Here is a 23,773-nt window from a genome sequence, read left to right as displayed (position 1 = left end):
ATAATTCATCAGATGTTGAAGAGATTCAGCAATTTTGTTACTTAAGTCCAATGATGAGAAGGATGGAGTCGAATGTGAAAATTAAAGTGATATTTGATAGTAAATTGTTGTATCTGAGAGATACCGTGAACTCGATGTCAGTACGGTATTGGATTAGTTGTTTTTTCTTTGTTCAATAATTTCTAGATTGTAACTGAAAATAAATAAACCATCATGTATTATATTTGCAGTTTTTTTTTAAGTTTTATTGCATTTTAGCACATACTAGTAATGAATGTATCTCTCAGATACATGTGACCTACGCTGCAATTTTTTCGACCTTGACCTCCACAGGGTTAAAAAGAACAACAAATCCCACCCCAAAAACCAGACTATGCAAACTCTATATCTTTACCCTTTATTTATTTATTCATATGGCAAAAGGAATACAGAACAGCTACAGCTACAATATCCAGTCTGGAAAGCCAATCCAAGGCCTCATCTGTCACCTTGTGGATGTCCTGTAGGTCACCACCATAAAATTGGTGCCTTGGGCAGTTGTTCACAATATGAGTAATTGTCTGAGCCACGGGAGAACAATCATAACAAGGGTGGTCTAACAGCCTCCATTTATGTAATAGGTAGCAACTCTGCCCCAGTTAGTTCTGATCCTGTTGATCTTCCTAGGAAGAGCAAAACCAGGCTGCAGAGCACAGAGATCTTCTATCAGGAAGCCGTTTGTTGGGGGATTGTTGGACAAGTATTCTCTCCACATGTCAGGTGTTGATGACAGTGCAGCCGAAGAGAGTTCGCCCATGGACCAGAAAGGCTTTCTAGATTTTAGGCGAAGACTAGGTGGATTTATGAGAGTCTGTTGCAGGGGCAAGAGTGGGTTGCTCATTGCTTTATTAAATTCTTTAATCGAGGCTTGTCTTCTCCATATGTTTGGTGGAGCAATGTTAGAGAGGACAGGCAGTCAGGAGAGAGGAGTGCTTCTCACTGTCCCACTAATTGTGTGCATGGTAAAGTTTAGCTGGGTGTCTATAATGTTAATGTGTGCACTTCTTTCCCAGATAGGGACACAATATTCTGCTGCAGAGAATGCGAAGGCTAGTGCAGAAAACCTTAGGACTTCTGCACCACAACCCCAGGTTGTTCCAGAAAGCCTTGAAATGATATTGTTTCTCATTTTAATTTTGTTGGACAGGTTGATGATGTGCCTTTTATAGGTTAGACTTCTATCCAGGCTCACTCTAAGGTATTTTGGTTGAGGCTCGTGTTCTACCATTTTTCCACAGAAAGAAAGATTGAGGTGTTGATTTGCCTCTGCATTGGTCAGGTGAAATACTGTAGACACAGTTCTTGTTGGATTTGGCTTGAAGTACCACTGCTTGAAGTACTCTTCCAGGATGCTCAGGTCTGTGTTCAAGGTTGATTCCAGGTTGGCAAAGGAGGTAGATTGATGTAGGATCACTAGTTCATCAGCGTACTGGTTTTGGAAGTTTTGAAGATGAAAGCTTGGCCCACCTTTACTACGAGTTGCCTCAGTCCTGAAGATACTTTAGAAGCAAACTTTGTTTGCTTACACTTGGATAAAGGATTAAACTAAATTTATTATATTCTAACCAAGTGGAAAATAAACTTCCAACATCTTTCTCTAAATCCAGAGTAATTTAATAATAAGGTGGTACACCTTTAGGCAACTTGTATAAGTAAATATGACCTCTCCATTGCTTCTGCCTTAGTATCACCACCTCTGGGTCTGGCCCACTGACGAGACACCAATAAAGGTCAAAACCGGTCTGGGTAGTGGCCCTTCCCTTAATGCATAGCATTATACATGTCTGCAAGGAGATGTGTTTTGCATTATGGGAGATACTGAGACAAGGAGTGATGAGAGCTTAGTCCACCTTTACTACGAGTTGCTTCAGTCCTGAAGATACTTTTGGCACAAACTTTGTTTGCTTACACTTGGATAAAGGATTAAACTAAATTTATTATATTCATCAGCGTACATATACTTGATTGAGCTGGTATGTGGTAAGTCGTACACGTAGATGTTAAAGAGTAAAGGGGATAACACAGAGCCCTGTGGGAGACTGTTGTGAAGGAATCTGGTTCTGCTCTTTTTTCCGCCAATATGAACCTGGATCTTTCTGTTGGAGAGAATGGATTCAAAAAGCTGGAAGGTTTTTTTGCACCTTATAATATTTCCTAGCTTTAGAAGGAGGCCCCTAATCCAGACTGTGTCATAAGCTGATGTTAGGTCAATGAAAGTGGGCTCTGGATTTAAGTTTCTTCTGGAAGTCTCCTTCAATCTGTGTTGTCAAGGGCAGGACCTGTTCAAAGCAACTTCTTCCCAGCCTGAAGCCAGCTTGTTCAATCGGGAGTGCTCTTTCGATGAGTGGTGAAATTCTTTCAAAGAGCTTAAAGGTGGAGCAAAGCAAGGAGATAGGTCAAAGATTTTTGACATCATTGGATCTTTCCCTGGTTTGGGCACGGCAATTATTTTGGCTTCCCGCCACAGATTTCGTAGTTTTCCAGTCATTATAATTTTTGAGAAAGGGGGGCGACCAGCCATGTTTGGCCTTGTTGACCGAGATGTTTTAGAAACTCGGGGAAGATACCATCCACTCCTGCAGCCTTGCCATTCTTGGTGAGTTTCAAGACTACCTGTACCTCTTCCCGAGATACTGGGAGTACAAGTTCAGGAAGCTCGGGGCCCGTCTTCAGGATTTGTCTGATGGAAGATTGCACAGTAATTTTCCTGATAGAGCTGGGACATATCTTGGAGGTTTTCAATAAATGATTGGCCATTTGATCAGGAGTTATCTCTGTTGTTTTGATATAGGTTCTTTACCCTACATCAAAAGCACAACAGACAAACTGGGCTTCATTCTGAAACAACAGAACCGTAAATTTCTACATGCCTAAGACAAATCAAGGATCGGCGAGACTCTTTTTTTCCTCTTTCTTTCTTTCTTTCTTTCTCTCTCTCTCTCTCTCTCCCTCCTTTCGAAGTGTTTACAGCATCCAATGGCAGTGTGGAACTCAATATTTCAGACAGAGAGGACGAACTACTCTAGTTAGGAAAAAAAGAACATAAAAAAATACATCCAGAATGGAGAACCAAAAATCAGCCTATCTCAAAATAAGAGAAAGCCCACTTTATAAGATGAAAGAAAGCCAGGCTAATTTACAAATCCCAGATTAAATCAGAGACACACTCTACTGAACCTGGTTAACTGTAACAGAATGGACAGTATGATTTTAAATAAAATTAGAGTGCTACTCTCACAATCCATGCTCATGACTGCCCTTGTTACCCAGGTCAATTTAATTTGTCTTCACTGAGTGTGCAATGTTAACTATCTTAAGCTAGCTTTGTCACTGATAAAGCTAGCTTAAGATAGTGAAAGGGGTCAGATGTAATTAAATTAATTTTAGGTAGTCATTATTTATTTACATGCCAGTATCTATATAATTTTTTGTTCAAAAAACTTCGACACGGAGTAAAAATTAAAAAAGAAAATTTAAATTTCATTGGATATGCAGATGAAACAGCATTACTTGCAGGAAATGAAGATAATCTCCAAAAGCAATTATTCAGATTACAACAGATATAATCAATTTTAAAGTGCAAATATCAATACAGAAATCAAAGCAATGGTAAGCAATGCAAAAGAACCAATTAGAATGTAAATTAAAACTAAATAGAAAAATACTAGAACAAGTAATAAAATTTAAATACCTAGGAATAACTGTGAACAGTAAAAACATTATTATTATTATTATTATTATTATCATTAACATCTGACCTCCATGGAATAAGAGACTCATTGTGGGAGGTACATACTATCGCACACAAAGCTCATCCAACCATGCCTGAAGTTAATTCAATGTCTCTACATTCACAACACACTCAGGCAAGGCGTTCCACTCTCCATGTAAAGACCCTACTTCTCTGTTCATACCCTCCTTATACAGTTCCAGGAATGGCCTCTTGTTCTATCCCCTTTTCCATTCTATGAAAAATCTGTTCCATATCAATCTGACAACAACCCCTGATTAGCTTGTATGACTCAATCATATCCCGTCCTCCTATTCACAAAGCTTTGTAAATTACATTCTCTCAATCTGTTCTTGTACTTCACATTTCAAAGATCCCTGACCAACTTTGGGAATCTTCTCTGAGTCCTTTCTAACATACACTCATCACAATGAAAACCCAGTGACCAAATCTGTTCACAATAATCCATATGGAACTTGATAAATTCCTTATAAGATGAAATCATAACATCTATTTCTGCATATCAGGGTCCTCTGCATCATTCCAATTATCCAACGTGATGTCTTCACAACTTGTGCAATGTGTCCCCCTTCAGGTCGTTGTTCACCACCACTTGATTATCACTTCTACCTTCTTTAAAGTTTCCCCACAAAGTGTATACTTTGCACTTTGCAACATGAAATGACAGTTCCACTTACCTGCCCATTCATGAAATCTATTCGAGTTCCCCTGTTATAACATGCTTGACTCTGCATTGCTCTCCCCAGTTTTGCATCATCTGCAAACAGATGCATATCACCAGTTAAATCCATTCCAATATTAATATGCAAATTGAACAATGACCTTCCTATTTTTTGAATACCGCAATCCCCTCCATATACAACTATATGATACCTATCTGAGAACCAGTCACTGATACCTACCATTCTGAAGTCTGTTATCCAATCCTATCTGTTTCAATTTATTTAACATCATGTCGTGTGGCAGTCTTTCAAAAGTTTTTACAAAATCTAAGAATATCACTGTATATGCATCTCTTGATCAAGACGTTTGTCACCTTGTTATAGGACATAAGTTAGTAAAACATGATCTCCCTTTAACAAATGCATGCTGATAACCACAGAGAATACTGCTGTTATCAACCCATTTGTGTATCCTACTTCTCAACAATCTCTCTAGTTTCTTAACCACAACTGCAGATACAGAGAATGGCCTATAATTTGTAACCATAGCTAGCTTAAAGAAGATAAAATTGTTTCACTGCATAAAGGTGATGAAGTGAAACAATTTTATCTTCTTTCCACTCCCTTGGAATCTGTGCTGTTGTAAGCCTCTGGATAATCCTTAAATTAGGTTTTTCCACTGTGGAGAAAGCTAAGGAAATTGTTTACATATGAATGAATATAATGCAAAGGAAGATTTACTGAACCCAGTATCAGTTGGAGTCAAGGGCATCATAACCCACTAAGCAACTAAGGCAATGACTGGGAAAAACAAGCATAATTGTATCTTAACCATTTCTGTGCAACGGTGATATAGTGATTAGTACAGGTGCCTTCCAAGTAATCGACCAGAGTTTGGTTCCTGGCCATCGCAACATCCTTTTTCATGACTCGATGGAGGCCAAAAACAAAAAATTCAATGCTGTTATTTTGAACTTTCTGATGGAAAAGAGTAAATCACTAAAAGAAGACATGAGCAAATTATTAGAAGAATGTAACTTTGATTCTAAAAATATCGTCATGTGTTATTGTTTCAGACCCATAAATAAAAGAAAGCTCGGAAGGAACTTTCCACTTTTCCAGTATGGATTCCGTTACTGTCAATAAACAGGAGATCTGCTAACATGTGTCACCAATCTCTGGACAAATGCTATGGAGAAATTTGGTGAATCTCAATTGTTTGAACTTGATATCTCCAAAGCTTTTGACTGTCTAGCAGAAAGGCTTACTATGTAAATTTCCATTATTTGGTCTTCTCAGGACTTCTGTAGTTGGATTGCTGGCTTTATGTCTGAACACACACACACACACACACACACACACACACACACACACACACACACACACACACACCATGTATGTGGTGAATGGTTCCCCTATTCAACTAATGCCAGGATTACACAAGGTTCTGTCATCCCACCAATCCTCTTCCTGCTACATATCATGACCTACTTCAGTTGACCTCCAATCCAATACACAGCTTTGCAGATGATAGCTCAATGCACTCCTCCCTTTCATTTCATAAACCTTATTCTATACAATTCACCTCAGCCTATAAAACATCAATCACCACTGTCCTCAATTCTTATCTCCAAGCCATCCTTCAATGGAGGTTCAGATAACCTCATTAATTTCAATGCTAGTGGCACTGATGTTGATGACTGGTGGTAGAGGTTCAGTGTAGTGGTGGAGACGGAGAGTTGTACAATAGGTGTCATCCCGCGATGAGTCTTCGGACTCATTCTTGACACCTTGGAGGTGTCACGAATAATAATAATAATAATAACCCAGTTCCATCTTATTTTTCACAAAAAAGAATGATTTTCTCCAAGTATTATTTTAGACAATACCCAAATTTCCAGACAAGATGAGATTTCTCTTCTTGGAATTACCATGACATCAAGCCTCTCTTGGCATAAAAACATCCCAACCATTGCATCCTCGGCTTCTAAAAAAACTAGGATTTCTCTTTCCTCAAAATTCCAGACAAGATGAAATTTCTCTTCTTGGAATTACCATGACATCAATCCTCATCTGGCATAAACACATCACAACCATTGCATCCTCAGCTTCTAAAAAACTAAGATTTCTCTTTCACTCAAGACCAGTGGCGACTCGTGCCTTGAAATCATGGGGGGGGGGGGGTGCTTCAACTTTCAAAATATACATACACACTGTAAGTACAGTGTATACATGTTTGGATAAAATATCGAAATTAGGGTAAAAATTTAAAAGAAAATTAAACATGAAAAAATATCGTTTATTATCGATAAAATTATACAGTTTGGTATAATTCAAAATTACTTAAAAATAAAATATCTTCTTGTTTTGTTTCATGAAAAAATATTGTTTATTACTGATATAATTATACAGTTTAGTATAATTCAAAATTACTTAAAAATAAAATCCATTCCTTTAATTGTAATTAAAGAATGGATTTACAATTTTTGGACATTACAATTTTATCCTTTAATTGTAATGTCCAAATATTTAAAGATACGGAGTAAACACGATAAGCACTACGAACACTCTACTACTGGCACAAACTGCATATAAACAACAGTGGAACTGCGCGACAGACAGTGTCGCATTATGCTAATAGCTCGCATCTCACTATGGCGTGCATATGCTTGCTTGCATGCGTAGCAATATAACACTGTGGTAAACACAGTGCTGCTAGCGTCCTTCGCTCTCCTAAGTGATACAAGATGGATCTTTTATTATTTTTTATACAAAATAAGAGAATTTTATAGGATTGTTGATGATAAAATTAAATATTACAAGCAAAAATAAATAAATTAATAAATATATTTATATATCTAGAAAAACTGGGGATGCTACAGTTCCGCAGTGCCTATGCACGAGCCGCCCATGCTCAAGATATTACTTCACCTCTGAACAGCTGTTAACCTAATACAAATCAGCCCTGCTATTGAATACTGCTCTCACATTTGGAGTGCCCCCCCCCCCCCCCCAGGAGCTCCCTCAAAATGCTTGACTCAATACAGAGGAGAGCAATTAGACTTATTAATGACCCATCTCTTAGCAACTCACTCCTCTCACTTTAGCACAGATGTTTGGTTTCTGCAATATGTGTATTCTATAAATAATTCTCCCACTTAGTACCAAGTTTGTTGAAACACATACAGCTGCTGCTCAACATCCCTTCACAGTGCACCTTGAAACTCACAGAACAAGTTTCTCTTCCTCCGCTTTCATCCCTGCTACTGCTGTATTGTGGAACAGTCTTCCCCCTGATGTGTTTCCCAAGAATACAATATAGTCTTTTAAATCAAATGTAAATAAGTTCATCCTTTCGCAACCTAGTACCTATATATGGTACTAATGTACTATAAGTTGATCAGTCAACCTCTTGTGCATGGGCATAACATTAAAAAAAAAAAAAAATTATTTTACATATTTTCTTGACTTTAGGGATGGTAAAATAATGCTTGCTTAAGGGCAACATATATTCAAATAATATTATTCTTTTTTATTTCTTAAAAATAGTTTTTCTTTATATCTGATTCATTCGCTAGAAATGTTTTGTTTTTAAATAGAAATTTTTTTTTCTGTGGTTCTGTTGAGTACAGTTTTTTTACAATTTTTTTTAAGCAAAAGTGAAAAATGTTTATTCTGAAATCATTTCTATAATTAGAAGAATACTTGCAAAATAATTTATATAATTATGTATATATAATTACCTTTAATTTCTGATATGGGTGATTTGTTTCTGGATCCTTTACAACTTCTTTCTCAAAAAAATTAAATCTTCTCCACTAAATAAAAATAATATGTATATAGGGTGTTATGAAGAATGAGTAATAAATAATGAATTATCTTCATTACACAAAGAATAAGCATGAAAATACCCACAAAAAACATATTTATTAATTACCTATATACAGTCTTCGGCAAAGTCAAGAAAAAATCACACTATTATTTAACAGTGCTAAGTTGTTTCAACTGTGTGAAACATTTTTGTAATAATATTTTATTTTTTTTTTACATATTTAATAGATTTTCTCTGATCTTTTAACCTTGAGTCTCAAATATCAAATAAGCAGCCTTTTTTTATTGTTTATCCCCCCCCACACACACACCTACTAATGCCTTTAAAGAATAGCGGTTGTTATTATTATTTTATAACTCTAAGGACTCAATATGGTAGGGAACTTTCCATCATAACCCACTATACTACTTAACTTACCTCTTACTGAGTTTTACATGAGATACTGAAAATCTACACTGAACAAGCACTTAAAAACCTGTAATATGGACTGCATGCATTACAAAATCTCTTCACCCAAACTTCAACATTCTGCATCAGAAACATAAAAACAAATATTTCTATAAGATGATGGATATGTGCACAATAATCCTGTTATGGATTACTGCAAATATATCTACCTTTCTAATATATCCTGATGAGGATATATTATGGTGATGAGGATATATTAGAAAGTGTCCAGAGAAGACTGAATAAGCATTGCATATTGTTTAAAGAAATTAACAACATATTTGTTAATAAATAAATTTATTGACTAGTCATCCTATATTTCGCTGAAGTCAAATCAGCATCATGAGGAAAAAATACACTTGTATTAGACACATGCATGCAGGCACATGTCTAATACACCACCAATTGGCTTCATTTGGGAGTTCTTAGCTGTTGGGCAGACTCTCTGCAGATGAGGATTTCCCATATGATGGTGAATCTGATACAACCATATTTGTTTAGGTTGGGGTAGTTGGTGAGAGCTGCAGCTGATTCCAGGAAAAGTCTCTCAAACTTGAATTTAATTTGGTGGAATAAGGTGGCTTTTTTTCCAACAAATTCTGTACCAGGTATACAGGGCATGGTCTGCTAATCCAGAGCAGCCATTGTGGTGAAATCGGATGTAATCAGGTGTCACAAGATTATTCTTTTTTAATATCTTGGTCACCTTTTCTGAGATGCTACGGATATAGGGGATGGTGATAGATTTGCAATAATCTATGTTGGGGGTGGGGGGAGGGAAGGTTACATCTTCCACCAAATACAAAGAATTTTAATATGACACACATGTACCATCTTTTCCGCCCTCCCAAACATAGATTGCAGCAAATCTATCACCATCCCCTATATCCGTGGCATCTCAGAAAAAGTGGTCAAGATATTAAAAAAGCACTATCTTGTGACCACCTATAATCCACACCCAAAAAAAAAAAAAAACTAGCAGCCCTTATCCACTGCCCCAAAGACCAGCTACAACCTCCAGATTTACCTGGAGTTTAACAGCACCCATACAACTGCAACCTTTCTTATTATGGACAAACAGGTAGGAGAGCCAACATCCACATAACAGAGCACCAAGACTACATTCGATTTCACCATTTGGCCGCTCAGGATTAGAAGACAATGCCCTGGATACCAGGCACAAAATCTGTTGGGAAAAAAATACCTTACTCCACCAAAGTAAATTCAAGTTGGAGAAACTTTTCCTAAAATCAGCTGCAGCTCTCACCAACTACCACAACCTAAACAAATATAGTTGTATCAAACTCCCCCTCATATGGAAAAACCCTCTTCCACAGACAGTCAGCCCAATGGCCAAAAACTCCCAGCCAAAGTCATAGGTGGCATAATTGTAGGATTCTAGGTCTTCTGTATCTCTCTCTCTCTCTCCGGTTTCTTCATCTTTGTTACTGAAGTGTGCGAGCATGCATATGTCTAATACAAGTGTATTTTTCCCTGATAATGCTGATGTGACTTTGGCATAATATAGAATAAGTAAATAAATTTATTTATTAACAAATACATTGTTAATTTCTTCAAAATATACAATGCTAGAGAATCAACATATAAACCTAAACACCAGGAAGACTGAATAGAGTGGTAACAAGGTAGTGTGTGGGATATGAAGAGGAGGAAGAGGATATTAGATAAGACTGTCTAAGGTGGTATGGGGTTGTTAACAGGTTAATGTGGAGGAAATTTTTCATACCATGAGAGTAGGTAGAACAAGGGACCATTTTCTTGGAAACTGTGTATGTGCAAGCAAGGGCATGGGGGGGGCAAGTTCTTTGCATGAATGGAATGCATTGCCTGACAGTGCAGTGAATGTGGACACATTGAGTTCAAAGCATGGATTGAGAGGCTTTGTATGTAACAGTGTGTAATTAGTTTGCCCCCATGGAAGTCTGGTGTTAAATACATGAATGCAAGAGGAATAGGGAAATGGAGAGAAGCCTGGGTGGACAGGGAGACATGGCATAGGGAGAGTGGAAGTTAGAAGTAGTAGTGAATGTATACATGTATGAGGATGACTAGCATAAAAATGGAATAGATCAGGATGTCAGTGGGGGAAGTTGAGACTGAGCAGATATATGTGGTACACAGTGATAAAGGTGACCGGGCATGAGTAGGTGGGGGTGAGGAAATCAGAATCAACAAAAGGCTTGGATAGGATTGGTTATAGACCTAAAGTGAACCGCTATTTTTATTTACAAATGCCAGGAGTATCAGAAATAAGGGAGATGAAATAGTTTCACATATTGAGTTTATTTCTCCCAAAATTGTTGGAAAAAGTGAAACATGGTTGAATGAAGATGATATTCTAATGGTAAAAGAAATTAAAAGGTACATTTTTCATTTCATTTTTCGTGAGGATAGAAAGGCCAAGAAGGGAGAGGGAGTGCTGCTGCTGATACCAGGGGAACTATAAGGTAGACATGAAAGAGGGAAACAGTGGCAATGGTTAAGAGGCAGTAAAGTGTGATATGGAGGTTGACAGGAAGACATATTTAGTTGGATTTTGCTATAGGCCAAGGAATGTGGAGAGTGGTGATGAAGAAATGTATAAACAACTTAAGTCAGTGAACAAATGAAGGGTGATTATTATGGGCAATTTTAATTATGGTGGTATAGATTGGAATGAAGAGATAGCATCTTCGAATAAGGAAAATGAATTTCTTGAGTTGAGAGACAACTATCTCAGGCAGCATGTAGAAGAGGGTACATGAAGATCGAGCTTTAGATCTGATCACTTAAATCCAGTTGGTGAGAGTTATCATGAAGTGATCACCTGTGTTGTAGCTAGCCATATACCGACTTCTGTAAGGAAAGGAAAAACGTGAAGTACAAGGCTGGTGATTATGACAAGCTTAGGAGACAGCTTGAAACTATAACAACTATAACATGGAATGATGAGATGAGCGGCAGTATGAGGAAATAAATGCTGCTTGGTAACTGACAAAGAAATAAATAACAACATCAATGTGTGAATGTATTCCAAAGGTCAAAACAGGTAAATAAGGCAGGTGTTGGATGAATGAGGAGATTAAGCATAAAAAATGGAACAAGAAAGTACGCTGATTAATATGATGAATAATGGTAATAATCAGTTACATGAAGAGTATAAATAACAAGCCAGTTGAGTGGCTCAATTAGTAAGGACAACAAAAGTGCAGAATGAGCAAAAATTGGCAAATCAGGAAAAGAAAAACCCTAGAGTTTTTTTTTTTTTTTTTTTTTTAGATATGTGGCAAGCAGAAGGAGAATGATTATGATAAAATCATAATCATACGATAAAATCATAAAAATCATACGATAATGATTACAAAAAATGGCAACTGCTGCAGAATATACTGTTGAGCTTGAAACTATAACATGGAATGATGAGATGAGCAGGAGATAAGTATGAGGAAATAAATGCTGCTTGGTAACTGACAAAGAAATAAATAACATCAATGTGTGAATGTATCCAAAAATTGGCAAATCAGGAAAAGAAAAATCCTAGTTTTTTTTTTTTTTTAGATATGTGGCAAGTAGAAGGAGAATGATTATGGTAAGATGGTGTTAATAAATGAAATTAGAAGAATGGCAACTGCTGCAGAATATATTGTTGAGGTATTCAGTGATCAATTTATAAGTATGTTTCATCATCATCAGGGTGAAATCATGAGAAACACAAGTGTAGAGGACATAAGAGAGGATGACTTAATTGTGAGTAAGCAGGAGGTATGTGAATGTGAATTGTGAGCAAACAAGTTAGTGGAAAATGTTCAATATTGCAAAGTGTAATGAATCAGACAGTTGTAGATGAGGGTGAAGTATTCTGAAAGAGAAGGTAACTAGTGGAGCGTTACAGGAGGGTCAGTATTCAGACCATTGTTGTTCAGTTTATATATTAATGATATTGGGATGGTTTTAACTAGTGATTATTATTATTATTATTACCCGACCTCATGGAGTCAAAGACTAATCTGGGAGGTCCTTTTATCACACACACAGCTCATCATGCTGTGCCTCGAACACATTCAAACTCCTTTCAGACACCACACTCTCAGGCAAGGCATTCCAATCATTCACAACTCTGCACGAAAAAAACCTTTCCCTCACTCCCCTACTCACACCCTCTTTATACAGTTTCCAGGGATGACCTCTGGTTCTCCCCCAATTTCCCACTATTTTCTATAGAACTTCTCCAGCATTGATCCTATAACAACCCCTTACCAACTTGTAGGTCTCTATCATATCTCCCCCTTCCTCCTGTCCACCAGACTCTGCAAATTACATCTTCTCAATCTTTCCTCATACTCGACATTCCAGAGATCAGAAACTACCAAATCTACCAAATGAAACTACCAAATGATATGCAGCTGTTTAAGATGATGCAAAATTGGGGAGAGCAATGCAGAGTCAAGCAGATGTTATGGCCTTAACAGGAGGATTTGAATAGATTGCATGAATGGGCAGGTAAGTGGAAATGTCAATTCAGTGTTGCAGAGTGTAAGGTTTTGAAATTTGGTAAGCAACGATGGGATGTAAAGTACACACATGATGGGGAAACTTTAAAGAAAGTAGGACATGAGAGTGGTAGTGAACAAGGATCTAAAATTCAGGGGGACACATTACAAACGTTGTGAAGACATCACATCAGATAATGGCAATGATGCAGAGGACCCTGACATGCAGAAATAAAAATGTTACTATGCTAATAATGATGGTGAGTACCTGCTGGATTTCTGTGCAGGACATGGACTCATTATTACTAACCATGTTCCAACTTACATAAAAATGTGCACAAATTCACATGGAGAGAAGATGCAAGAAATAAGAAAAGTCTCATTGATTATGCCATTATTGATGCAATGTTTCCCCACTAGTACAGAACACAAGTATATACAGAAGATTTAATAATTTTGTTTTGAGAAGGATAAAATTGAATTTCATACTGAAAAGAAGAGTGTATAAGAAAGTTTTAAAATGAATCAAGGTTGAGCAGCTTTCAGAGGTGAACTAGACTCAAATATGCAAACATCATTGAAGGAAAAATAAAAGAATTTGAAAACAAGAATTACGCTATAGAACCTTGCAGATTCTATAGCGAATACTGAAGAAAACATTGATTGATTCAGTCAAAGAGGCATGTAGTGAGGTAATCTGCAAAGATAGAAAAATCAGAACTGTATAGTTCTGAGCAGAGAATACTCAGAAAAATGTAAGAAAGTGAAGCACTGTGAAAAACTAGCTAAACAAAAGTCATTGGAAGACTTTGGTAAGAACAGAAAATAAATATCAGCAAGATGGCAAAATATTAAGGAGGCTATTGAAAAAACTTAGAAATGGAGGAAAATGTACTGTAAAAGGAACTAGAGATGATGAAGGCAACATGAAAACTAAAGATTTGGGATAATTACTTTGAAAGACTGCTAAATGAAACAAGCAGTGTCAACAGGTGGTTTTTTCCGCTGAATGAAATGTGGAAAAGCAACTGAAGTAGATTAAATTCGACCAAACATGCTCAAATATGGAGGTATAAAAGTTGTACAGTGGCTGCACTACATAATTCAGGTCTGGTCAGAGGGTCGAATTCCAGATAATTGGAGCAGAGCTCTCATAGTACCCATCTATAAAAAGGGAAATAAAACTGAATGTGACAATTCCAGCGGTATTTCTCTACTAAGTGTTCCAGGTGATATTTATGCAAGTATACTTGAGATATGGCTAAGGACAACTGTGGATGGGAAGCATGGTGAAGAACAAGCTGGATTCAGGCCAAATAGAGGTTGCCAGGGTCAGATTTTCACTTTAAGACAAATAGTTGAGAAATCTTGGTAATATAGCATGGATCTGTATTTAAGTTTTGTTTATCTGAAAAAGGCATAAGATAAGGTGCTAAGAGGAAAGCTCTTCAAAATGCTATGGTTATATGGTATAAATAAGATAATATATTGAGCAATAGATTAGGGACAATAGGGAGCAAGGAGGTACAGGAAGATGGTTTGAAGTGAAATCAGGTTTGTGACAAGGGTGCAAATTATCTGCACTGGTATTCATAATTTATATGGATCACATTGTGAAGCAATGTAATTAAATCTGATATCTGAATTGGCTATGTTTATGTTATCTCTTTATTATGAGATGATGTTATACTTATAATTCCAGCACAACTCTGCAAGATTCACTGACTAAATGGAATAAGTGTTGTAATAAATTTGGTATGAAAATCAGCAAAGACAATGAGAATGCAGAAACATTGAAAATATCAACTGCTTCCTGAATGGAGAACTTATAGAACAAGTAAAACATTTGAACTACCTTAGGCACAATTTTCAGTAAAGATGGCAAATTAAATATGGAAATAGACAACAGAATTAGCAAAGCTCATATTGTGGGAAGTCAACTGAATAAATTTATATGGACTAAGAAATTTGTCAAAAAATTAAATTAGCTATATACAAGACAGTGTTCAAACCAATTTTAGCTTATGGATCTGAGAGATGGGTTAGAAATAAAACACTAGATCAAAGACTGGAGACCTCTGATATGAAAGTTCTGAGAAAGATGAGTGGTGCGAACAGATAGCATCAATGGCAGTATCACATGAAAAATGAGGATATTAGGAAAGACCTTGCCACTGTTAGTATTCAGGAATGTGTTAGTAGAGCTAAGCTAGGTTGGTATGGTTGCTTAAACAGAATGGAGAGGAATGATTAGCAAAACAATGTTCTTTGCCAGGTTGGCAGGAAAATGACCCAAAGGAAGACCAAGAGATGTAGATGAATTAATACAGTAAAAAGTGGCTTAAAGGACAGAAATATAAGATCTGATAATGTTGGAGGCTTGACAGATAACAGATTAATTTGGAGGAACATTGTTGATCAGACGTTAGTAATAGTGTAACTGTTTCATGTAATACTATCATAATTATCCTGTAGACAACTTCTGAAGGTACATATCACAAATTTGATTACAATGATAAAATTAAAACTTAAACAGCTTTTGCACCCATCACTGAAGTAGCATTCCTCAGAAGACAGATTGTTACTTCCCTTCCTTTCAATTCCAAGCGCATATAAGGTCTCTTGAAATGATCAAATAAGGAGGACAGTGCTTAGTGGCAAAATAAGACAGCTACTGTCAAGATTTTCTGTCAATCCTACTTACAAAAAAGACTGCAAATCGATAGCCATGTTAGTAGCATGTCCAAGATAACTATTATTTTTGAGGTAAGCCACGTAGCCTGGATGCTGTCAATATATTCCAGTTCACCTTACAAAAGGAAAAACAATTCCCCTTCCTTGACACCCTGATTACACACCAGCCTTGGGGTCCCTAGCATTCTCCATTTACAGAACACCCACACATACTGGAAGATACATTCACAAACAACCATCCCCGATCTCAAGAATATGGGATTATAAAACCCTATATGACAGGGCAAAATTAATCACTTCTGATAATAGTGGCCTAACTACTGAACTTGATCACACTGTCAACACTTTCTTTACCAATGACTAGTCCCCAGCAAATCCAAAAAAATATTAAAACATCAAAAGCACAACCCCATCTCTCCCTCTAAAATAAAGACTATGCAAAATCTATCACCAATCCATATATCCAGGGCATATCTGAAAAATTAACAAATATCCTAAAGAAATACAACCTTATAACCAACCTACAGACTACATAAGAAATTGTCATCCTTTATCTACTCTACCAAAGACCAGCCACATTCTCTAGAGCTGCCAGATGTTTAACAGGTTCCTTGCAGTTGCAAACTGTCCTGCTATGGCCAAACAGGCAGTCAATATCAGAATTTCTGAACAGATGGACTACATCCTCTTCCAGAGTGACTGTGATGGTGGATATCACAGTCACTCTGGACTGGCTGACAATGCTTTGGACATCCACCACAGGATACACTGAAAGAAGGACAAACCTGGCATGAAACTGCTCCAAATTTAGGAAGCATTCATCCTCAGATCTTCAGCCCAACAGCCAAGACCATCCAAATTTAGCCCACAAGAGGGTGCCATTTAGCACTCTAGGCTCAACTTTGGTTGCCTTTCTTCAGCCTCGTTTATCCAGTGTTAGTGCCTTCATGTACATATCATTGTTCTGCATTTCCTGATGATGGCAATTCGACATTGACAAAATACTGGAAATATTAATTATTAAAGTTATTATAATTAATATTCAGTATACACTGTAATTTCCTTAAAAATAATAGTCATAAATAAGCAACGTATGAGCCTTTCTACCAGCATGTCCAAAGTAAAACTATACACATGCATGCAAAACTATTTAAGACAATTCCAGATCCCTAAGCAGAATAGTGGTCTCAAATGATGAAAATCAAAAATCAACAGTCGTAAAAATCCACAGTAGAAGGCAAACCCATGGCCTCAGCATGAGAGCAGAGACACTGTTCACTCTCCCAACCAGGCAAGCAATATTGGACAACTAAAGATTGAATATACATTTCAATCGATATAGCAAATCCAGTCTAACAGACCATAAGCTTGAATAAGTTCACAAAATAAATGTTGAGTCTCCCAGCCTTAAGAAATATGGCTGTCAAATAACCCAGTGAGTAACTCTAAAATATCCCACCCCCACCAAGTAGACCAGGTCAAACAAACATATACACACATCAAGAATGGGCACACAGGACTTGCATCATTCTTACTGCCCTTTCTTTGCCTGGATCTTAATGTGAATTTCAGTAATGCAAAAGTAATGTGTTAGTTCTTTTGTAAAATGCAAATTCTAGAAAAAATGTGAGATGGTTTTGAAATACTGGAAATACTTTTTTTAAGCAAAAAAAAAGTATCCACTACTTTTTTTTTTTTTATTTTCCTACAAACATGATGTTTGTTTCCTAAAAACTCAATTTTATTTAGTTACTAAAGACATCTTAAAAGAAACACATAGAACTTATTAAAAATTAGATTATTCATAGCTCATAATACAGTATAGTACAAAATAAAAAAAAAAAAAAAAAAAAAAAACAGTATTTAACTTCGACAACATTTCCTTCAGTACACATGTTATGAGCTATCCCATAATTTTGACTGCTTGCACATCAATAGAAGAGCATGTGTGGTGACTACACCACATTCAGCTGTGCCAATGGTGTTGATGTTGGAAGAAAAGACATTTATTGTTGAGTGTTATTTTCGTTCATGTGGAGTTGGTAGGGCAAATGGTCCAAGCCTACAACAAAAAAGTATAAGAGAGGCTAGTTTAAACCACCCTGCACCTTCAGGGGGAAACCCTATAAATGTTTCTTTCATAACTAATAGGAATCCAACCCAGGTGTGTCTGACTGAAGAATAAATATTTCAATGTCCTTGCAAATGAGCTACACAAGCACTATTTGGATCTAGAAAATACATGCTATTTATACTTGGAATGTTCAGCTATGCAAAGAAGCAACAAAGTTATTTATTTTAGTTGGTTTCTTGAAAAAGTTCAATCAATCAATAACTGCTAGTGTTCTTCCAGATTTTCTCAATAAGCTAATGATAGCATTTTGGTAGGTAAAAGTAAGTCTGGCAAACAGTTTCATTTACCAAGGACAATGTTATAAGCCTTCTTTTTCTAACAATTGATTTTTATACTTGTATATCAATTGATTGCACTATAATTATGCTTAGAAACTGGAGGTTCATATCAATAAATTATATTCCATATTGTGCTTGCTTCTAATTTAATCATACAGTGAGGTTCAGATGTTGACTATTATTTATTCTATTCATTTAAAGGTATTAACTTACAACGAAATTTACAAGAACAAAATAGCCTATGTAAATAAAGTATAAAACTTAATATATTAAATATTGTTATTTATATACTTATTTTAAGCAATATGCATTATAATGTCAATTAGTTGCAGTGCTTCACTGAGTATAATAAAGACAGTGTCAGCTGGACCACAGCAATGTGAATACGACACAGCCAGGGGTGTAGTCGGGGCAAGGCAATGCCCTGGTACTTTTTTAAAACTATCAAAAATTTTAAATTCATTATAATAAATTATCATCATCATCATGCGTATCAAGGATTTAGGCCTAGCATGGCCTGTTCCAGCCTTAAAAGTCATCGTTGAATCGTTTAAGAGGACGTCCTGGTTTTCTTTTTCCTAATGGCTTGTACTTTAAGACTTGTTTTGGTAATCTTTCTGTTTTCATTCTTTGAATGTGTTCTATCCATTCATGTTTATATTTTTTTAATTTTTTCTATTACTGATTCTTGGTTTAATTCTTTCATAATTTCTTCATTTCTTTTGTGATCAAACAGGGTATACTTTGCAGTTTTTCTCATAAACTTCATTTCTGCTGTTGTTAATCTTTGTTTGTCTTTTTGTTTTATTGTCTGGATTTTGCTTCCATACATTAAGACTGGTAGGGCTAATGTATTGTATACTTTTAGTCTGGTTTGTTTTTGAACTAGGTTTGGTTTAAATATAGTTAATTATACCTGTAATTTTTAAATATTTTGCAATTTTTACATTTATATCTTTTTCATTTTCATATGTGATCATACATCCTAGGTAGTTAAATGAATTCACCTGTTCTAAGATCTTGTTATCTATTACTATTTTAGTTCTTGCTGGATCTTGTCCTTTAAAGGCCATAGTTTTTGATTTTTCTGTTGATATTATCATACCATAATCTTTGGATACCTCATTTAGATCTAAAATAGCTTTCTGTAAGTTATCTTCAGAATTTGTAATTATTATTTGGTCGTTGGCAAAGAGGAGAGTGTTTAAGTTTACTGCAGGAGAAAGTTTAATTCCTTGATGTAAATTTTTATTCCATTTTATTATTATTTCATTTAAGTAGATATTAAAAAGAGTTGCTGAGAGAGGACATACCTGTTGGACCCCTTGGCTTATCTCTCTCGTATATGATAGCTCGTGATTTAATCTTATTTGTATTTGATTATTTTCATATATACTTGTGACAGTTTTTAGGATATTATTTGGTATTTGTCTTTCTTTTAATATGTTAAATAATATGTTTCTTTTAACTTTGTCAAATGCTTTTTCAATAAATGCAATATATGTTTCTAAATTATATTTTCTTCTTTTCTCTATTATTAATTTTAGGCAAAAGGCCAGGTCTATACATGATCATCCTTTTCTAAATCCATCCTGAATTCAATTTTCTCATAAACTTTATTTCTGATTTAATTATTTGATCCAATTTTCTCATAAACTTGATTTCTAATTTATTTAGATGAGATATATCTGAATCTTATTATAATTCTTATAATAAATTATAAGAATTATAATAATAAGACTTATAATGCAGTTTCAGCTTTCGGTCAAAAAATAGCAGCTTGCCACTATTATTATATTATTTAATACATAATATTATATAATATTAATTGAAATATATAATAATATAACAATTAATATAATATAATATAATTAAAATTAATATAATAATAATAATAATAATAATAATAAATGATGCACTTTATGCTCTGGATTTTTGTTTCCAAGGTAGAGCCCTGGCACTATTTCTTTTAGGACTACACCCCTGGACACAGCCATACTGAACTGTGATAAATCAAAAGGTTTTTTATCTATTTATTTGATCACTTAATTGAGAACAATGTTCATGACAATGTAAGGAAAACAAAGCAAAAAAAGCAAAGTAAACAGGAAGAAATGCTGTTTGAATGCAGTAAATGTGGATATTATTATTAACATCTGACCTCCATGGAGTCAGACTCAACGTGGGAACGCAAATCTCATCCAATCATGCCCTAAATTGATTCAATGTAACTAAATTCACAACACACTCAGACAATGCAGACTTACCAACTACACTCTGTGTAAAGATCCAGCTACTCACATCCTTGTTCACACCCTCCTTATACAACTTCCAGGGATAGCCTCTTGTTCTACCCTCTCCTCTCCCATTCTATGAAAAATCTCTTCCAAGCTAACCTGATAACAACTGCTTACTAACTTATATATCTCAATCATAACTCCCCCCCCCCTCCTATTCACGAGCTTTGCAATTTACATTCCCTCTATCTATCCCTCTATATATATCAAAGATCCCCGACCACCTTTGTGAATCTTCGCTGGACCCTTTCTAACATATTCTCTTTGCCATGAAAACCGGTGACCAAACCAGTTCATAATATTCCATATGAGACCCAATAAATGCCTTATACAATGGCATCATAACTTCTATTGCTGAATATCAGGGTCCTCTGTATCACTGCCATTATCTGATGTGATGTCTTCACAACTTGTGCAATGTGTCCCCTCCCTATTCACCACCACTCCCAGATCTCTCATCTCTTCTACTTCCTTCAAAGTTTTCCCACTAAGTGTATACTTTTCATCCCACTGTTGCTTAACAAATTTCAAAATCTTACACTTTGCATCATTAACAAATAACAATTAAGAAATAACAAACCCATGCTGATCACCACAGAGAATACTGCTGTTATCAATCTATTTGTATTCTATTTCTCACCAATCTCTCTAGTACCTTCACCACAACTGCAGATAGAGATATTGGCATATAATTTGTAACCACACACTTATCACCACCTTTATGCAGTGGAATAATTTTACCTTCTTTCCACTCCCTTGGCATTTGTACTGTTGTAAGCCTCTGAATAATTCTTAAATTAATAGAGTTTTTTCACTGTGGAGAAAGTTAAAGAGACTGTTTACATTATTACAAGATCACACTGAACTACAACCCAGTGTCGGTTGGAGTCAGGGGCGTCATAACCCACTAAGCAACTAAAGGAATGACCGGAAGTTGCAAAAACTGGCATAATTGTATCTTAATCATAAAGCACCATTATTTTTTCTTTTTAATTTTACATATTTTCTTGAATTTGGGGGTGGTAATATGATGCTTGCTTAGGGGCAACATATATTCAAATAATATTATTTCATTCTTATGTGTGTGTGGGGGGGGGGGGTCTTAAGAGTAAAGCTTTATAACCAGAGGAGACCTCCATAGTTTTTTAAGTGATGTGCAGAACTAAGCGGGGCTTCTGACCTAATGTCCAATTCTCACCTTCTCATTGTCCTCCCTGTTACGTATCTATCTGGATAATGAACAAACAAGGAGAGACTGGCAATTTGAGATTTCGCCAACCAAATCGTATTTTTACTGACTACAACATGACAAAATCCTATGCCAGCTGAGGTGTTGCCTAATAACAAGGTCCTCATTATTTTCTTCAGAAAACCAGGGCAAAGAGCGAAAACTCAGCTACTGGAACAAAATCCCAGAATACAACCCAACTCAACATCTGCAGAGTTCAAGATTGGTACTATCAACATAAGAAGCATCAATGAAAAAGAAATGGAACTAGCAGAACTGGATAAGTACTGTCTGACCACAGATGCGAGAACCCTGGCTGGCACAGTGCCAAGAAGAGTCAGTTCATGTTGAAGGGGATAAAAGGCATAAGACGATGTACGAATTCGTCATGAACAAGCAAAATTACGTATTTTATATGTAAAATTTTCCAACTGTGGTACAAGCAAAATAGTTACCATTTTAAAAACTAGAATTTTCCTAAAGGAAAAGCTAATTTTCCGACATATAATAATAATAAACACTCATCATTGATTACTCTATTATTGCAATGGATTCACCGCCTTCTGTTATGCACAAAAGTGTTGAGGGATCTTCCATCTGTGGTCAGACAGTACCAGATCAATTATAACAGGTGGGACTGAAACAAAAGAGACAAAAGCAAGTAAGATCATCCTGAGCAACAAATACAAAGCATTATATTTAGGCAATAACAGTCAGCGAAAAGAAGGAATAGTGTTGCGACATTTCTTATAATACTTATCTCTCTACTTATTTGTTATAATACGCTTGTACTCGAATCGTTTAGATTAACTTCTATTGTTTTATATCTTTCCTTTATCCTACCAGCTACACCATTTATGTTGAGACTTTTTCTTATCTTGTTTGCTTTTTCTTTACTTAATTAGTTATTTACCCTTTATCTACCCTTTCTTAACTAATCCAACATCCTATCTTTCTTAAATTCAAAACTCGTCTAACACTGTACCTTACTTATACACATTTATCCCTCATAATTTAAACTCTACAATCAAATATTTTCTCCTTCAGTGCTTTGCAGTCCTATTGGCCTCTCCATGTCCTAAACAAACAATCTGAAGAAGTTCACCCTATAAGTATTAACATATTTATATTTATGCTGCGCCAGCTAATACCTAGGTAGAAAGGATTCTTGTTCAGGGTGACTCCTTTAGAGAGTTAATGATTATTTGATCAAGCATAAATTTATCTCCCCCCTCGCTTGTCCTTTTCTTTCTTACAGTCATGGCTTACTTATTGCATTAGTATTCATGGGTTTATCCCACTTGGTTCGTTGTTAATTTTATGAGTGGTAGTTTTGAATTCATATAATATAGGCAGATCATGCAAGTACATGAATGAAACAATTTAATTAGCTTTAAGGTGATACACTATAATACATTTCAAAACAGGATAATATGGTTGCACTCAACTCAGATCAAAAGCTCTAATTAACTTGTACTTATCACACATACTAAATCTTAATAACCTTAAATACAATCATAAAATACAATTCATAGATCATCATTAAGCCATTCGGATACACGTGGCTATCAGTGAACACATCAGCACAATTACACTTTTAGTTTAACATGATCATGTATCTATTCGGCCTCTTGGGCAAACAATTCTTAACACTGTCTCGGACACGTATCTAGTTGTAGGCTACTCTTCCAGTTCTTTAAGTTCAGTCCAATTTAAACATTCACACAGGAAATTCACTCTCTTCTTACAACTGGAATTAGTATTTCAAGAATCTACATTACCATTTCTGTCCTTGAACTCTTAAAACTTGTTCCCGCCTTGTCTAATCATCAAGGCCTTCAAATGTAATCGCTTTGGAGGATATCTTCAGTAGATCTGTGTGAGTAGAATCTCCGAGGGAAACATGGGAGGTGGCACGGTA

The 23,773-nt window shown here is 35.8% G+C and overlaps 1 protein-coding gene across 1 annotated transcript in view; it reads right to left on the bottom strand.

Moving 5' to 3' along the window:
- Vps11 (vacuolar protein sorting 11) overlaps window positions 1-23,773 on the bottom strand; it is a 457,238-nt gene that overhangs the window by 421,371 nt on the left and 12,094 nt on the right. The window contains exon 2 of the mRNA XM_090408066.1: window positions 8,196-8,270. Coding sequence (XP_090264192.1) covers window positions 8,196-8,270 — 75 coding nt within the window. The remainder of the gene's footprint in view (window positions 1-8,195; window positions 8,271-23,773) is intronic.

This window comes from Typopeltis vanoorti, chromosome 18 (genome assembly GCF_054136105.1).
Source record: "Typopeltis vanoorti isolate ZY-2024b chromosome 18, IOZ_Tvanoo_1.0, whole genome shotgun sequence".
NCBI classification, from domain to species: domain Eukaryota; kingdom Metazoa; phylum Arthropoda; class Arachnida; order Uropygi; family Thelyphonidae; genus Typopeltis; species Typopeltis vanoorti.
This window is presented reverse-complemented; position numbering and strand designations above follow the sequence as displayed.